The 19,439-nt window shown below is 38.6% G+C and overlaps 1 protein-coding gene across 3 annotated transcripts; it reads right to left on the bottom strand.

Annotated features, from left to right (window-relative positions):
- Window positions 1-3,480: 3,480 nt before the first annotated feature.
- Window positions 3,481-15,092, bottom strand: LOC114467388 (transcription factor Spi-B). 3 transcript variants are annotated; one of them, XM_028453629.1, is made up of 5 exons: window positions 13,469-13,806; window positions 13,270-13,385; window positions 12,959-13,115; window positions 12,638-12,856; window positions 3,481-3,677 (listed from the first exon to the last, which is right to left on the bottom strand). In XM_028453629.1, the coding sequence occupies exons 1-5, from the start codon at window positions 13,731-13,733 to the stop codon at window positions 3,649-3,651; spliced, it is 786 nt and encodes a 261-aa protein (XP_028309430.1). In that variant the 5' UTR covers window positions 13,734-13,806; the 3' UTR covers window positions 3,481-3,648. The 3 variants fall into 3 exon arrangements, with proteins under 3 accessions (XP_028309430.1, XP_028309429.1, XP_028309428.1); XM_028453628.1 differs by lacking the exon at window positions 3,481-3,677 and adding an exon at window positions 14,891-15,092 and having other exon boundaries at window positions 12,404-12,856; window positions 13,469-13,676; XM_028453627.1 differs by lacking the exon at window positions 3,481-3,677 and having other exon boundaries at window positions 12,404-12,856.
- Between the last annotated feature and the right edge of the window lie 4,347 nt (window positions 15,093-19,439).

The raw sequence follows: 19,439 nt of genomic DNA, 5'->3' as shown, positions 1-19,439 counted from the left end.
TCTTGGCCTTGTTAAAGCCATACTGTACTCGCCTGCCTTTGTTGGCAGGGGGTAAATGTAGGGCTTGAGGACAGGATGGGAGGGGTGTAGATGGAGGGGAGGGCGGACGTTGGGTTCAGAGAGTTCAGCTGAGGAGAGAAATAAATTCATAAACAACAAAGGAGTCGTGACGTCAGTGTGAGGGGCCGTCCAACCTGCTGGCTGAATCTGAGCCGCCATGGAAGAACCGGATTGTTCGCACTGTATGTTCCAGTGTGTGTGTGTGTGTGTGTGTGTGTGTGTGTGTGTGTGTGTGTCTGTGTACAGTTTAAATGTGCACATCCATTCCCCTGTCTTTGAGAAAAGACTTGTGGAGTCGAAAAAGAGAGTTGCTTTGTTTCTATGGTAAGTATTGTGTTAAATATTTGTATTCGGCTCTACATAGTTATTTGATTATACTGTAGTTGCTCAAAAGTTTACTATTTAATGTGAAATGCTTATTAGAGTTTTTTTTTTTTTTTTTTTTTTTTTGGTTCATCTGTTTACTGTCTTCCTCTTTTTTTTTTTTTAAATTGCACCCAGCATTTTTCAAAACGACGTAGGCCCAGAACTGAGCTCAGATTGGTCGCGTTTGTTTGGGATACCCGCTGAAACGCATCTGATTGGCCCACGCGTGTTGGGTTCTGCAGGAAGTCATCAATTTATGAACAGATGGATTCATGTTTTTTTCTCCTCATGATTGAGGTCAAATAGAGGTGACAGCGCACTGATCCAGGATCCTATTTGATGTTTGAGTCTCATACTGGTGTGAGAAAGCAAAAAGAAACCTGGGAAAGCTGCCAATAGCTGACAAAAAACCAAAAAAAACGTTCTCGTTCATTGATTCATTTAGCTAAACTCCCTTCAAACCCCTCCCATTCGGAGGGGCTGATATTATCCTGGATGCAGGCGGAGGATGAATTGAAAGGAGGATTAATAGAGAGGCGGAGGAGAAACGGTTAAAATGGAGCTGTCAGGGAGGACAGTAAAGTGTGCAGGGACTTCTCCTCAGGGCCCTTGAAGCTAATTTTCAATACTTTTGTTGCGCGAGTCTTCTTCCTGTTCAGTGTTCACAGAAGAAGAGTGTGGACTGGCTTTTCCTTTTCGCCATCTGTTTGTTGCCGCAGGACAGTGTGGGGACTAGATTCCGAGGTGTGTTTTTTAGTGTAAACGTTTGTAGAGCTCTGAGTTTCATGTCTTCCTGTTTTGTGTCACTTCTCCCGGTGACAACAGTAGACGCTCCTCTCCTGTTTTTCAGGTTCAAGCTCTCTTTCTGGGCTCTTTTTCCATGACTCCACTTTCTGTTCCTGCTCTTGCTACGAGCATGTCTCTCCCTTCCTCTTTCTGTGTCTCTACACCCCCCCTCCTCCCCCTCCTCCTCCTCCCTTCTTTTTCTCTCCTTCCCTCTTGGCAGTTGTGCCAAAGTGGGCAGGCAGACGGAGGCAAACACATGACAGGGCAGAGCAGAGGGCGATCTGAAGGCTGGCAAATTGATTTTGTGTGTGTGTGTGTGTGTGTGTGTGTGCGTTTTTTGATCGTACTAACTGTAAGTAACGTGAGATCACCCGGAGTGTGTTTAGAGTTTTTGTCACGTTGTTGTACAGTGTGTTTGATATTGTGATGTGTGTGTGTGCGAGGTGCAGACGTCCCTCTGTCACCCGTGTACGAAGAGACGCACTCACGCCAGGAGGAGGGGATTGTGGGAAGGGGGTGTCGCTCTGAGAGGGTGTGCTCTACTCCTCTTTTCCATTCTTCCCGCCATCACTGCCCTCTTCTCCTTCAGTCCTCGGGCCCGGGGGCCGCCGCTCACATACAGACTGCAGGTATTCTTCTCTTTATTCTTGCTGCACCTCTTCCTCTTCCTCTTCCTTTTTTTAAATTTTGTATTTCACTAACCTATAATCAGAGTCCCTTAGTTTCCTCCTGTCCTTTTTTTTCTTCTTGTCCTTCATCTCGATCTTCCTCCTGTAAATGTGTCGGTCGTCATTGGTTGCCACGCCGCACTGTGCTCGGCGCCATTTTGGCTCAATGTACCCAACAGTCGAAACTTTTCTGGAGCTTAACAGGACTGTTTGACTCCCTGCTGACCGTCTTCACTCCTCTGCTCTTTGTCTCTGTGCGTCTCACACTGCCTCTCCTCTCCTCTCCTCTTTGCTCTGGGACAGCAGGCGCTGGCAGGATGGTAAACAGTCGTTCTGTGGTTTTCTGTACCAAACAGGTGTCTCTTTGGAGGCTCGCGAGGTAAAACGACAGGGCCCGCTGTGCTGCTTTCTGAACTCAAAGGGTCAACTAAGCTAAATAGCTGTTGCCAGAATGAGTTTAGCTATGGGCCAGTGGCCAGGAGCTGAACCCTGCAGACAGGTGAGATGCCTGAATGGTGTCTTGTCTTGTCAACCTAATCTGTCTGGATAGGTGATGTGAGGACAGCGTTTGCTTCACTTCTCCTTTTTTTTTTTTTTCACCCACTGTTGCAACTTTTTTTACAACTCCATTGTGTGATACTTGTTTATCTGCATTGTTGAGTCCATGCAAACTTGTACTAAATGCAATCTTTGTGCAATCCAGAGGTGTGGCAATGTGGCATTTTGTTCCAGGACAGTGTGACACTGACTACAGTAATATGAGTCATTCACTTTAAAGAAACAAAGGGGAGTTTATTATAATAATGAGAAAATTAGTATGGTGTGCTGTGGCTTTAGTTTGTTTGCGTTTTTAAAAAGCACATTGTGTGACATAAGATGAGCTATAATTATCAGAAACGTAATTCGGAACTCTGCCCTCTCTTTTTATATTCTCCCTTTAATAAAGTGTTTCTTAATTACAATAATCATACATGCGTTGCTGTCACAAAAAACATGGCACGAGATGTATAGTGTTGAGAAAAAAAGAAACGTAACTTGGAGCATTGAGTTTATATTATAGATACTTGGTGAACGGCTTGGTGTTGTTCACGTTAAATTTCAAATCCACATTATTTGCTTGTTAACCCAAAAGTCAAATCCTTCTCTTAGCGTTTCTTGTTCTTTTCATTGGCTGTGGCATTTAAAAGTATTCTATCAGGTTTTTCTGCCCTGAATTTAACAGAAATGTGTTTTTTAATTCCCTGCTCTGTATCGTTCTCTTAGTCAGGCTTGCTGTTAAGATGGCGCCTTTGCGCCACGTGTAAATAACGAACAGACCCTTTTCTCAAAACCCATCACAATCTGTGGGCATGCCGCTCATTACTATCCACTTCTGTCGTCGTCCGACTTTAACATTCAACTGCAAATGAATTATAGAAAGGTCTCCTTGGTGAAAGTGTCTTTTTGTTGCACGTCGACATGTGATCATGACAGGAGGAACATGTTTAAGAGAGAAAGAGGCTTGAGACAAACAGAGAGTCACAGAGATAGAGCGAGAGGTAGGAGTGGGAACGCTCTTTCCCCGCCCCTCTTTCTATCCTCAGATGAACTTATCGGGTTGCCTCATAATGTTTCTGAGTTGTTTTTTTTCCTAGAGGCAGTCAGGCTAACTTCCTGCATTCAGCCTGAAGGTAGTTGATTGGTTGATATCTCTGCTGACCGGCCACTGTTCGCAGCCAGGCAACAGGAAGTTTCTCTCCTCGTGCAGGAAGCTGCAGCTGTTTTGCTGTTACATCCACCACTTTGCAGTCGTACCCACTGTGCACATGCAGAGCAGATAATGACACACGTTGTTACAAAAAGGGATGTAAATATCTGTGTGTTTGTGTGTACATGGTGTAGGTTGACTGACTGCGGTCAGGGACAAACATTATAACATGTGGGCGTGCAGCAACATGTCAGGCCAGGATTCAGAACCACCAGAAACATTTTGAAACTATGGTAACCACACATCTCATTAGCACATTCGCAAAAGCATAAACAAGTAGAAGAACAGAAGAGTGGTTAAAGAGAGTACACTCGAAGAGGAAGAAAGGAACCTTCTGCTGTTTTATTTCAATAAATAATACAATTGATGAAGTGTTTCAAATGAAAATGGAATTTATTTGAAGGAACAATTGCTAAGCTCTATCATTGATTTTATTTGATTTTTTTTAAATTAACCTGAGGTTTTACTAGTGTTTATTTCTTTGTTAAAATTGGCTCAACTTACGGTGCCACAAACATTACTGTCAACACAACGGCTCCTGTGTGTTGTTGTGATATAACACAGCATTTAATCCAGTGTAGATTAGAAACCATGAGTGTTTTATAATCTTACAAAACCTAAACTACAGGTAGAAAAATATGAATTGAAAAACTAAATTTATTAAACCCGTACTTTCAATTGAATATATATTTATAGGTTGGGTTGATATGATAAGGCTTTACTTTACTTGAATACCTTTGTATATAGAACATTTTTCTTTAAAAAAAAAAAAAAAAAAATAACTATTATGTATGGCTTTTAAAAAGTGAAAGCACCACAAATAAGCTAAAAGAAAAGAATGTCAAGCAATCTTACAATTTTTAAGATTTCAGAAAAGGTCAAACATAAATACTTGTATAAATGTTTGAAATGTATCTTAAAATCTGAGAAAACTCTTTGAGATCTTTAGACCTTTTGAACGAGGTGATTAAAACATTTTGCAACGTTCAAATTATACTGAATTATCAGTCACTAAACTCCCTAAATGACGCCCAACAGTCTCTTGCGGTTTTTTTTGCGAACTGTTTCCCTGATGAAACTCTATTGGACAGAACTTTATTACTTAAAATGCCAAGTTACTAATAGGGGTGTTGAAAAAAATCGATTCCGCGATATATTGCGATATTGCGTCGCGTGATTCTTGGATCGATTCAAAATGCATCCATATCAAATTTTTTTTTTCAATTTTATTACATTTTTTAAAATTTTTTACTTACCCTTTATTTAAACCGTCTAACCAAGTCTTTTCCACTGCAGGAGACATTGTAACTGCACAATTAAGTGCGCTGAAACCTGGGCATGTTGACCAACTTGTGTTTTTTAATGAAATCTAAATTTGTTGCATTTATTTGTTGTTCTAGGCGTATACTGTACCTCAGTTAAGTTGCACTAAAGTCATGTTGCATTAAAGTTGGTTTAAAAGCCACAGGCAGATTGTATGTTATTGTTTTATTTTAAGTTGTTGGCACATGGCATGTTAAAGCCAATGTTTTGAGTGTAAAATATGCCAATAAAATATATTTAATGCTTAATGTTTTCATGAAGGTGTACACATTTACACATTAGTTGTTTCTTAAGTCATATATATATATATATATATATATATATATATATATATATATATATATATATATATATATATATATATATATATATATAAATTGCAACAATCGCCTTATACTTTAATACTGGGATGTATCGTCTCGTTCCGTATTGTGACCTATGTATCGCGATACAAATCGTATCGCCAGATGCCGGGCGAAACACAGCCCTATTGCTGACTAACACCAAGACTAGGGAATCTTATTAATGTGAGGGAAATGAAACATCTGATATTTCTATTTCTATTTTGAGAATGGACTATATTTCAAAACCAACCCATTTTATTTTACCTAAAATAAATAATAATAATAATTGTTAAAGGCTAAAAAAGACCTGCATAATTTTAGAAACAATCAGACATTTGTGTATATATAGATGTTTTATTTGAGTACTTTTAAATACTTTAAACACATGATCAATCCCACTGCGCAAGAACACACTTACTTTGATTTACTTTCCTTTAGTGAAACTGTATTTCAATGTAAGTAGGCCTTTGCTTTGTCCACCACTAATTGTCTATAACTCCACATACAATGGTCCTAACTTTTGCTTGCGTGTATGTTTGCACTTGTCTAGCCTCTGGCTAATGAAGATATAAAGAACATTGGTGCAGGCTCCATGCCAGATGGGATGGATGAGGCTTGCTGCGTTTGTCCTTCGCCTTTTAATGTTGGAATCAAACGCTCCTCAGGGAGACGCAAGATAAATAAAAATGCTCCGATGAAATAAATAAATTGCTGTAGAACTTGGTGGCTTTAGACGTTAGCAGTACAGAATATTCGTTTGCATCTTTTCAAGAGCTGGATTTCTTCATCATGTCGGCCATTGTGCGCCATACTTCCTCTGCCAACTCCAGAACCCCCCCAGTAGCCTCTCCTCCCCTTCTCCTCTTTACCCACTCTTAGTATGCCATTATTCCCTTATTGAAATTCTGCCTGGCATACAGACACTGGTGGTTCCTGGCACAAAGCTCAGACACAGGGAGAGAGAAAGAGGGTGGAAGAAATACACAAGAACCTGTAACAATCGTCTGGTGCCCCACAGTGTCTGTACCAGTATTCACCCCTTCCCAGAGACCCAGAGACCAGTCCATCCAATAGGTATTTCCCTGCCACAGCTTCCTGCAATAATCCTCTCTAATTCTGGGGAGTTTTGTTGGCGACTAAACGAGCCGTGTGTGTGTTTTGGGATTTGTTAATTAATTTAAGAATTTGGGGTATTTGCCGGATTGCGCAAAAGGGAAAAACTTGCCAAATTCTACTGATGAGGAAAGGGAGCCGATGAAATGTTACTGAGATTTTGTTAGCGTTTTATGGCCGTTAATTTGGAAAATAGTTAATCCACATTTTAAAATTGAATAATCAAAGGAAAAAGGAGAGAAGGTTTGATGTTTAAGAAGGGGAAAATAAGGAATATTCTTCACAAATGAAATTATTGACATTGCGCTGATTATTTATGTTGTCTTTTTTAACTTCAAACCCAATGTAACTTTTCTGGTACCTTTTAGACCAGTGTTTCTCAAATGGGGGTACGCAATGTCACGACAGGGGGTACTTGAGAGAGGGGAAAATTTACAAATAAAATGTCCCTCCCCTGGCGTGAGATGACCAGAAATGATAAAAACTATAGATATAAATCTATTCAGGAGCCACAAAATCAGTGTTTTTCAACCTTGGGGTCGGGAATCCGTGTGGGGTCACCTGGAGTATAAATGGAGTCACCTGAAATTTCTGAAAAATGTTAATAGATTTATTTTTTAACTATTCTTCTTCTTTTTTTTTTAATTAAAAAACTCAATCTTAAACAACTGTATTTTCTATACTTTCACTTTGTGAAATATAAATCTAGTTCAACTAAAAGCAGTAAAAAAAAAAAAAAAAAAAAAAAATATATATATATATATATATATATATATATATATATATATATATGTGTGTGAACTTAAACATGATCAACAACATATTCTACATAAAAATAATTTGGGGTCGCCAGAAATTCTTGAAATCAAAATGGGGTGTCACTGTGTTAAATACTGTTTCTACATTTTTTGGAACATTTTACAAAATTTGATTCTTTAAAATGTGTGTTTTCACTAGTCAATTCCATCATTATGTTTTCTAAGCAAAATATTGTAGGGGGACAAAGGGGGTACTAGCATTCAGAAAAAAGAGAAAGGGGGCACATGAGCCAAAAAAAGTTTGAGAACCACTGTTTTAGACAACACAACTGGTGTATCATAGATTTATATCATAAACTTCTACTTAAATATTCAGAGGAAGCAACCGTAGCACAAGTAGCTCTGGTTACCAACGTTTAACCTTTTCTATAAAGTTTAAACTGCTCTAATAAAATGATGGAGAGGTCAAATTTCATCATGAGAGGACTGACCCTGAATTAAAACGAAGAAAAAAAAAAAATCTGCTCTTCTGCCAACGAAAAACTAGCCTTGTTTTTTATACCAAATTATTCTGACTCGAAAGACTCAAGAAGGGTACACACTGTCCACAAAGCCAGTCTACCACGTGGTTATAACAGAGGTGCTAATAAATGCTAATCAGAAAGATAAGGATTTTGAAACCAAAACAAGAAATTGCCCCCAGGACAAAAAAACCCCCTCCTAGTTCGATCCAGCAGTGATGGGGTTTTCTGAGGCCAAAACTGACTAAAGACTGCGTATATTTTTCGGTGCTTACTTCCCATGTCTTTAATTCTACTGCATCACAGATGAAATGATGTCAAAAGGAAAGCTCGTTTGTTCAGTGTTTCCAAAACCCTGAAAGGAAAACCCACAAGCAGCCGTTCCCTTAAACATTAATAAGGTGTTTCCCTTTATACACGTCCTGTTTAAATCTTCATTAATTTGACCTATTTCGCCGAACACATGGTGTCATATCACTGTTTGTCTGGCCTTCACGTCCTCCTCCAGTCAATGGATGTTTCCCGATGACCACACAGAGCTCCTAGATCTGTCACTGGCAGGGTGGCAGAGTCGCGCACCGCGCCAACACTCCCCCCACCAACCCTACCCTGTTTTATCTGTCTGGCTGTCTGTAATCAGACCTGCATGTTAACTATGAGCTGGTCTGGCCTAAGTCTCTGGGGTTGTGGCTGTATGCTAATTTATGCAAGCAGTGTACTTTCTGACCTCTCCTCTGTCTATCTGGGGCCCAGGTCTGGCATTTAGTCTGGCACTCATTAACCCTTGAGTTGCTGCATTGTAAACAAGCTCCATCTCTTTTTTAGAAAAAGTTGAGCACCAGTGTAGTGAAAACCTATAAGTCTTATCAAAAAGTAGTTGCAGCTCCACTATTCATGGGAATATCAGTTTAGCATTTCTGTTTTGCTTTGGCTATCTCAAACTCTGTGATAAAGGTTAAGTTTCTCCCTGTTTTGATACTCGTGACAGTGTATCATCTGAATCTATTGGCTTCAGTTCTTGGAAGGCTGGTTCTCCATCAGTTCCGATTAAAAAGCTACAATTTCCTTATCATGGGACCGCAGACACATGAACAAAACCCTGAAAGGTAGACTTGATAAAGTGTTTTTAAGCAGAGCTAAAATGGCCGTAGCTCAGGACGCCATTTTGTGTTTCCTCGTTGTGTTTTTGTAGTGTTTTTTTTTTTTTTTTTTGGTGGACAGCTTTGCATTCAAACAGAAACAACCCTAGGAAGCCATTCTTTCAGGCATCTCTGTGTATACCTCAGTTTTGAGAGCAGCAGCCGGCCTACACATGGATACACAGGCACAGCTCTCGGGAATTAGCTCTGTGTGTTTTCTGGCAAAATCGGAAAAAGGACTCTTGGCACGGAGTCGAGCAGCTCTCTTATTTTCTCTGTCGATCACACGCCCCAGATTCAACAAGCTAGTGAGTTGTTTGTTAGGATTTCACGAAATACTACTTCATTTGTTTTTGTTCGTGTATTTCCTAAGAATGTTGATCTTGACAAAATAAGTGTCTAAACTTTTATTAAAGGCGTGAATGTGTTGTTCTGGTGAAATGACTCAGCTGCGTTAAAGTTGACTATATTTTCTGTCTCTGTTTTACAATTTCTTTTTCTGTTTGCTGCAGGAAAGTTACCTTTGTGGATCATTGGAGCGAACAACGTAGATGCTGTCCTTGGGGCTGAGGTAGTAGATTGAATAGTTGTGGGGTTTCGTAGCCTCTTTTTGAGATAACTATACAATCTACTGTCTTTCCCAAGGAGACAGCTGAGCCAGCTGATCAACGACAGCCTCAAATTACACATGAAGTCAAACGGCCGTATGCAGATGATGAAAAGATGATGACGTGTTTGACCCGGGCTCTGGCAGGATGAGGTAGTAGGTTGTATAGTTTGGTGGGTGGGATTTGAACCCTGCTCAGGTGATAACTATACAGTCTATTGCCTTCCCTGAGGAGGTCACTGCACAGCCGTTTTCACGTCTCAACATACAGTATAGAAAAAGTAGAAGCAGAATACATGTATTTTAAATTCTTTGCCTTTTCACGTGTGGTTGATTTTGATTTGACAAAATATGTAAGATAATTTGCTTTAAATAGAAAACATAGAAATAAACACTGAAAAAATGTTTTCCTGTAATAAAAATGTTAAGGTGGAAAGTGCTTTTGTATGACTGGGAAGGTTTTCGACTAATAAGCAGGAGAATGATTGTCGGAGTGTGGCACCCTCTAGTGGAGTTAAAGTGCATGTAATGTGACCGATTCTAGATATTCAACATGCTACTGTAAAAACAGTGTACAAGGAAGTAAATTCACCTATTATCTATTATTAAGTTATTAGATCTCTGGGATTGGTCAAGAAACTGCTGAGTGTGCATTCATTTTTCTTATTTTCACTTGACTAGCGTGAAAACCTTAAATGTGAAGTTGATAAGAAACCAATGAGGACTTCAGGGACAATATTCACATTCACAGTGTAAACAGCAGCCTCATTGTAGGTGTCATTTTTCTATTTTGTGGCCAGAATTTATAATGTGCACAGCTATTCTTAAGCTACAGCACTTTCCTATTGTCGTTGAGTGGTGACCTAAAACACTTAAAGTTCTGGATAAGAAACCACGTCTATTTCATCACTGCAATATTCTGTCAAAAATAAATGTTATTAAGTTGGGGAAATCTCATTGAGTTCACAAATGTCTATGTAGTATATAAAATCCTTCATGGCCTGGCTCCGATGCCTCTTAGAGAGTTTCTGAGAGTAAGGTCCAACACCAGTCGCCTCACTAGAGGAACATCCAAAGGAGATTAGTCTGAGTTTAGTCACTCAGCCTTCTCTGTTAAAGCTTCAAAAGAATGGAACGACATTCCAACACCAATCAGAGAAATCAATAGTTATAATGTATTCTACTCGTCGTTAAAACGTTGGCTCCTTAGCAATCAAACATGCCCAAACTGAACTCTCGCCGCTGCTTTCTTGTGTCGTCTTGTACAGTATGTTCTTCTCATCTAATTTAGATATTGCTGCATTTGAATGTTCGCTCTCCTTTTAAAGCCTTGTATTATAACTGACTAATGTTATTTATTATGTCTTTTAATACTGATTGTAGTTGTTTCATGAACTGTTACTTGTGCCTTATGGTTGTTGCCTCCGGCTGCATTATCTAATTGTCTAATTTTGATATTGCTGCATTTGAATGTTCACTCTCCTTTTTAAGCCTTGTATTATAACTGACTCATGTTATTGACTGTCTTTTAATACTGATTCTAGTTGTTTCATGAACTGCTACTTGTGCCTTATATCCTGTTGCCTCCAGCTGCATTCCCACTTTAGCTCTGTCGCGCATTAACTCTTCTTTTTGCTTGTTTGTTTTGGTGTCTTATTCCTGCTGCTGCTGCAAATGTAATGTAATGTTTATGGTATTTTGCCATGTGATAATCATCTGGCTTTACCTATTTCCAGGGTGCCTATTGTACATCTGGCTTAGGACTCCAGATGAAAACTAGTTTTTTGGCTAACTCTGGCATACTCTACAGTCCTTGTAAAAACTAAATAAATAAATGGAGGCATATTACATGAAACAGTATGAGTTTAAATGTCAATTGATGCTAAGAGTCACACGTGTTTAGTTTCCAACCTTAAAGGTCACCAACAAAAATGTGTCCAAAACAGCCATTGCTGTTCCCCCCCATACATTTGGCCATCCCCTTTGCTTTTTAGGTATTATCAGATACAAAACAAGAACATGTATAATAACACACATATGGTCCACATGATAGTGAACAGAATGCGTGTATTCTCCTATCATATACAGTATGGAATAATGACAATGAACCCAGTGGACCCATACAGCTGAGCCCTTGATCCCATTAGCCCCCACTCAGCTGATAATCAGTCTCAACAGTGATCTAACATAAACTCTATCAAGAAGTCAAACAAGATTTGTCCATGTTTTGCCCTAAACATACATTCAATACAACTTTGGTGTAACGAGAGGATTAGATGAAGGCTGTGCAAACAGAATAATTATTCAAAGAGGTCAAGACTGGCTCGAGTCACTCCTAACACTGTTAAAAAACTAGAAATGACCTTGACACTTGCACCCATTGTTGTTTAAATTGTGTTTCAAACTGCATACCCACTCCGTTTCAACTGAAAAGAAGCCATGTGTACCTTTTAATAAAAGAGAAACCACATTATGTGCATTTTTTCTGAGTAGTGTGTGTAGCTGTAGGTTTTGGCCCATAGCAAATATTTGCTGTGAAGCGTTCAAGCTCAACACAGCTAAGGACGCTGCAGCCATATAGACCACTCTGATGTTTGTATTGATGCAATGCTGATATTTACATTAAGTGCAATGTGCATAAACACAGACAAGCAATGGACTGAAATTCATGATGTTCTGAAAGTGTATTTGTTTTATTTTTCATTGAAAAAGTATGTTTACACAAATATAAAATGCTTTTATAAGTCAACGTCACATTGTGTGTTCATTTAGCTGTAAATGCGGAATATCTGCAATACAGAATCGCACACAAAAAGCAAAGCAAAAGTATTAAAAAAAACATAGTAACATAGATTATAATATATATTATACTTATAAAGTAGATATTAGACAATGACTCTTCAGATTTACTCACCAGATGCTGAACTCTCATTTTGCTTTTCTCTGAGGTTTGCATCCTCATACAGTCATTTCTAGGGAGCTATAGAGCATTTTGTAAGCACAAATAAGTTTTCTTATTCTATGAATACACAGTACTCAAGTGATTTTTAAATGTGACAGAGTTTGAATCAGCAGAAAACACTTTTTCTACCAATATATCCTCCATACCACGCTTTTTACACACTGTGAGAGTCTCCTTGCAAGCCTCTCAGCGTCTTTTCATCAAACCGATAAGTGAGCTTTCTCTTTACTTTGTGAATCTCACCAGTGCGCGAATAGTTCCTCAGGGCCCGGGCCATTTTCTGGTAGGTCATTGTCTTGCGGTTCCCCTTTCGACGGCCCCAAAGCTGAGCCAGGCACTCCTTGTTCTGGGAGGAGAACTGAAAGGTGCCAGAAGAGGACTGGACCCACCAGATGCAGCTATGCATCGACGGTGTCTGAAGCATCTCAAACAGAAACTGGAAAAGTCGCTCCTTTCTCTTTCCTGATGAAAATGAAAAGGATGAAAACACAAATCTACAAGCCTCTTACTTGATTATGTGCTTGTAATCCTTCATAAGAATTACTCATATAAGTGGTTCCATACCTGACAATGGTGCAAGTGGTAAGGGCTGTCTGTCTTTTGAGTCCCCTGTGTCAGAGGACGGTGATGGTGAGTCCTGGTAGTCAAGATACTGGGAGCAACTTGACTGTGAATCTGAATCAATGTATGCAGGTGGCACATTGGCTTGTGTGACATGGTCCTGAAATAAAAATAAAAATGCGTCTTTTTTCATAGATTGAAAGAAAAAAAAAAAGTCTTCTTTATTAGGTAATGAATATTGTACCACCACGTATCTAAGAACAAGATAAATTGATTAAATAGCATCATGAGAAGCTTGGGATTCTCAAACTCACCCATTGGCTGGTATAGAGACCCCACCAGGTTGCAGGCGGAGCCTGATTTTTGTGCTCTTCATTTTGTGCATGGGAGCCACAGTGCCACTCATAGGCATGACCTGACCAACTGTTCTCTACAAGAAAAGAAAGACCATCAGCCCAATAGAAGACACTAAAACACACCCAAGATTTCATTTCTAACCAATAACTAACAAACCAATAATCCTGCTGCCGTGTTGAGGGTGTGTTTGTTGGCCGACAGCGGTTAGAGGGGATGTTGGTGTGTGTGCTGGCTGGACCTCCAGGGAATGCTCTTGTAGGTATTCCTCAATGACCTCCAGGTCTACCTCAGCACATGAGGAGTATGCAGCTCCACTCCAGGCCACCCGACCTTCACTCCGCTTGATTTCCGTTACAAAAGCCATCTGATGGTACCAAAACATCATCATATGCAACAGGCTTTTAAAAAAAATGGCATCCATGACCCCTTAGGGCATCCAGGAACCATAGTTTGATGTTCTGTCAATTATTAAAAAAATTGAATTGTTTTGTAAATAAAATTGTCTTAAATTAACAACTATTTCAACAACAAAATAAAACTACCCTTGTCTATTTCATTTTTATTTAGTGTGAGGTTTTAAGGGAGTAGGAGTGTGACGATATCTCGATACGGCGATATATCACGATATTTTTTTTCCCACGATCAATTATTTATTTATTTTTTATTTATTTTTTTATTTTTTCAAAACCGTTTCTGATTTTTCACTAAAATGTGCTGGTAGGTCTTCACTGAAATTTTGTCACTGTTTGTTGAAGGAACCAATATAGTGTTTACTGGAATATTTCACTATAATGGTGTCACTGGTAAGAAATACCCTATTTTTCATTTACAGAAAGCACTATTGGAGATACTTATTTGTTTACATTGGTATGTTGACACTTATTTACAGAAATGTTGCACTAAAATAGTGTCACTGTTCATAGGACACTTTTTCAATGTAATGTCTTTCAGAGATATAAAATAAAAAATGATATTTTCACTTAAACTCTCAATTTTTTTCTTGTTATGTCATAGATTATTGTAGATTGATTTCTAACCAATATATCGATAATCGCAGTATCGTCATATCGTGAGATAATCGTTATCGTGAGCTTTGCATCGTGTATCGTATCGTGAGGTACCCAGCGGTTCCCACTCTTTATAGGGAGTCCCCAAAAGTAGGGGTCTTTGCCCCCCACATCCCAAATTAGCAAACAACATTGTAAAGTCACCTCACACAAGCAGATTTTTGTCATGGTGAAGAATGTCTCATTGATCGTGTGGTTTATACAGTAATAGCTTTGTAATATTTCACAGCTTTATTCCTTTTTCAGTCTTTTTACACAAAATAAGCCTCCACTTCTTCATTTGTGAGCTCTCGTCTTTGCAACAACCCTGTAACCACGTGTGTTATCGTTTGACTAGCAAATGTATGCATATGTTTTGATCAGCATAGATAACAATGAGATAACAGTTATGAATGTCAGAAATGTGTTCTCCTTTCTTTTTTTTTTTTGCCATGGTAATAAATAAACAATTGCAGCACCTAAAAAAAGAAACTGAAAATAAGACAGAATAGACATAGATAGCGTGACTCACCATCTCCATTTCTGCAAACATACAGAGTTTATCAAACACAAAAATCCAAGATGACTATCAGGATTAAAAGTCACATAAAGACTTCACTGTCTTAACAGCTACAGCCAGGGTAGAGGAAGACAACAAAAGGTGTCTGTGGCTTGTTTAGACAGAGGTACGTTCCTCTAACAGGCACAGAAAACAGGTATCCTCAGGCAGTGGAGAGTAGAAAACAAGACAGTGAACACGCACCTGTAATGCTTCTCCTATTTATCATCTCTTACAGGGTTTGCACAGCATGTCCTTCCCACTTGTGTCAGCCAATGAGAGTGGTTTTTAAAATAAAAGATATTTTGGGCGATTTGTTCATCTATTGTTTCTTTAGATTACAAAAACACCTTGCTGCCTTAGACACTTACCCTGCAAAAAAAAATAAAAAATAAAAAATAGATGACATTTTGAAAAACAAGACAGTCTTTGAGATGTTTAGCTCTACTTCATGAATTCTACCTAAATGTGTAATTTCTTAACTTTTCACACTGCACAATACTAAAAATTCTGTTAAACTAATGAGAGGATGAATAAAGAAAAGCCAAAACACAAAATACACATTTATTTCTATGTAGAAAAGGTGTAATATTAAACAAAATACAAGGAAGACTGCCATTTTAATTCATTAATTAAGGAAAAGAGGGGTGAATTTAAAAGTTATACTTCTCCTCACTCCTTTTTTTTGTTTGCGTATTTGAAACACGTCATTCAATCGACTAACAATTGACAGTTACAGTGTCCATATGTATCCTACATAAAGGTTTACTTCATTGATGTGGACTCAATTCAGTGCTTACACAATAATGCATTACATCATCAATGTGGTGAGAAAATAACTCCAACAAAGTTATTGCTACTTACACTGGTACATGGTATGTTCAACTGGGAACAACTTGATTTTTTTGTTTCCTTGTTTGTTCACATAGTATTAGATGTTGGCTGTTTTTTCCACAGTACAACATTCAGGTATGGGCCACAGCACTTTACCAAATGGTTTACATGGAGGTCTAGTTGAGTTTAAAGGTAGTGAATGAATGTCACGAGTGATGACTTCTCTGTGAGCATATGAATGTCTGACAAACTTACTTTTAGATAAACTGTTGAGCCACATACTAGTGACGATATACAGAAAAAGAGAAGTCATTCATTACACCATAAGTTAGGATTGCATGAAGTCATTTGAGCTTTACTTGAACAGCTTGTTATATTACGTCAAACAGGAGAGGGAACAGGTTCCTTGTTTTTCATTGTGATGAGAGAGTTATTATTGCAGACGTAGATTCCCGTAAACAGTGCAACATGTGCTTGTGTCCGTGTGTGTGTGTGTGTGTGTGTGTGTGTGTGTGTGTTAGGGTTTTCCCCAAAAATTTTCTTGGTTGTCACCTGCAAATATGTCGCCCGCTGAGGTAACAAAGGTACATGCAATGTCAGACGTTTGTATTGTACCATGCCTGGTAACCACGGCTCAAAGACAATGAAAACAAATAATTTCACATTTTGAAAAAGTTGTATAAGTTGCCACATTATTTGCATTTTGACGTGTTATTACCCTGCCGATCTTTAACCGAGCTACACCATTCAAATGTCAAATTATTCTACTGCTTAGTGGCAATGCTGCTATCTAATCTGTAAAATGCTAACACACTTTTACTTTTAATGTAATATGTTTTATGCTTTTACTGCAAACTGCTATATCTCTAATATTTAACTCAGAGATGCATCAAAGTGTTGTCCATTTTCTAATTGACATATCTATGTAATTTGTACAGGTTGCACTCTGACAAAATGAATTCAAATTAATTAATTTTTAATGTGACCGTTTGTCATGCTGCAGGCAAATCTTTACCGATTAACACCATTCAAAAATAAAAATGTTCTCCTGCTTAGTGACAATGTTAATATCTTATTTGTAAAATGCTAACTCTTTTACTTTTAATATAATTTAAGGTTTTATGCAAATTAGGCTGCTTTTGCAAGCCTAGAGTGCTTGATTAGGTCTGCTAGAGTGTGACAGCTGCTGCTCATGAACTTTGAGGGAAAACTGCTGTTAAAGCTTTAATTCTACAGCTACAGCCACAATTTGTAGCTTTAAATGTTGCTGCAATCGTCCTCTTTCTTAAAATTATACTTTTATCGGTAATGCTTAGCAATCATTCCTTACTTTGCTTCCACAAATAGGACTTTTACCCTGTTACTTCTGTGGGCAGCTTTATCTCAGTGTGATCAGAGCCTGCTTTTAGCTTCGTTTGAGCTGCAAATGTTGGTAATGTGTACAAACTTGACAATGACAATAAACCCAAACAGCTGACAATTTTTTTTTTCGCATTCCCACTTGCATTGTCGTGGCAATGCAACTTTTTCTAGATGTGGTTGACTGCAATTTTTTCTCGCCTGCCAACCATCCCACTAAAGAGGTGTAAACAGGGATGCATGCGTTCAAATCTCATCGCACATCTCTTCATGATTGATTTGGGTACTCATGGCCTTGGAAGCACAACCTCAGTACATCCATAATGTTGTGCCAATAGCCTTTGACCTCTTTGAACGAATGATATATGAGATCAATGTGAGGCAGTCTTTTACTCCTGGGTCATAAAGTCAACATGATAACAACACAAGTTGCACAGGGCCATAGGTATGAAATATTACCACAGACACTGTAAACCATCATAGTACACAAAGATGATGGTTTAGTATTATTATACAAGAGAGCCTACTGTGATCAGAGAAGATAAAAATAAAAATCAAATAGTTGCATAACCTACAAACCTCTGTTATGTTTTGGTTTACTGCACATTTAAACATGAAGTCAAGATAAATTCCCAAAATCCTGTTCTGCAGGATTTAAATATAGTGTCTGTGAAGCATATGTAGCCTTTCCAGGAAAACGAGGCCAATTATGTCACGCAATCTTTATTCCATAAAGGCTGCAGGTTAGAATCATGTGAAATCACATTTGTATAGAAATAAACATTGCTTTAAAATGACCTAAATCGTTGCAATGCTCAAGGGCATAATTTTACATCCTCACAATGATTCCCTCCTAATAATCGTATATCGTGTCATACCTGTTCCCTCCATTGCCCTGGGGCAGTCTGACAAAATCAGCCCTTCTGATTTACTCCAAATTTACATCATATCATATGAACATCAGGCCAGGCAGATGTTAACTTTTTTTTTTGCTTCTGAAGCTGATAGTTTTGACCCACAGCTATGTTACATTGAGTTTTTGTTTTGTTCCATCATAACTACATGACATTAAGAAATATACATGAGTTATGATGTTTGTGCTTACAGTACCTGCACAGTTAGAGAAAGCAGTGAGAGAAATGTAAACATTTGTACAAGAGTATGAATAATAACATAAAGACACTAAGAGAATAAATGGGATAAATATGCTTGGGAAAACCCTCAGCAGTCATTGAAACGGGTGACGGTTAGGATGTGCGTGTAACTTATTTTGCACCTGGTGGAATCAGACAAGGTGATAAGGCCAAGAAGACATTGGACCCTTGAAGTACGACATACACTTACAAGACAGGTGAAACCTGAGAATCGTTGCTTCACCAGAACAAGTAGGTGTGTATCTGTATTTGTTTTTACAAGTGTTGGAGACTGATTTCAGTCAAACTTGTAAAAGGATTAGTGGGAAAACCTGAACAAAAAATAAGTTGGTGGGCTTTCAGGAGCAAGCGTGAGAACCAACCAGGTACTGCAAATGTAACACCTACCGTAATTAGTTTAGGTTTTTGGGGTTTTTTTGGACATTAACTGAATGTTTTCAGGCAAATCAATGTAATCACAGTTGCTTTGCATTTCGTCTGTTATACATAGCGTGTAACAGGATCCCTGTGTTCGGATGAAAATTTGGAGTCTAAAATGAAGTGGATCAGATGCCCCTAAGCAGGTGAATCGCAAGACTAATCGTGAGAGCACACACAAACGTAAATATATAAAAAGAAGGTTGACCATTAGAGTGTGAGGTCAGGTTTGTAGTGGGATCATTAGCAGCAGTGAGATATTGATGAGTACGGGGTTTTCCTCTCTCTCTCTTTCCCTCTCTGTGTGTGTGTGTCCAGGTGTGTTGGGTTTACAGTTAAAGACAAACCCTGTAGATTAGTAGCATACGCAAATCACCTGTACACATGCAGGCTTCTGGGAAATCCCCTAAGATGCACAACTGTGCACAGAAAAGCCCACACCTACACACAAACTCTTACACACAGAAACACACACGCCTTTGCATGACTTGACTCGATCGAACAGCTTAGCAAAGTACAACGTAAAATACTTGTTGACGTTGTTTTGAAATTGAAAGTTGATGTGATAATCGTCAATTTAAAGCTACGTGTACTTTTTCTGTGATGAAATCAATTGAATGGTGAGTAAAAAGCACTAATGTTTGGTGTTCACACCCTTGGGGTAGGGCTTTAGTGATTCAGATGAATAATGTTGCAGGTGAGAAAGCAGTTGGACATGCCATGTGGTTTGCAGGGGCTGAGACATTGGCAAGTATGCA

This window comes from Gouania willdenowi, chromosome 7 (assembly GCF_900634775.1).
Source record: "Gouania willdenowi chromosome 7, fGouWil2.1, whole genome shotgun sequence".
NCBI classification, from domain to species: domain Eukaryota; kingdom Metazoa; phylum Chordata; class Actinopteri; order Blenniiformes; family Gobiesocidae; genus Gouania; species Gouania willdenowi.
This window is presented reverse-complemented; position numbering and strand designations above follow the sequence as displayed.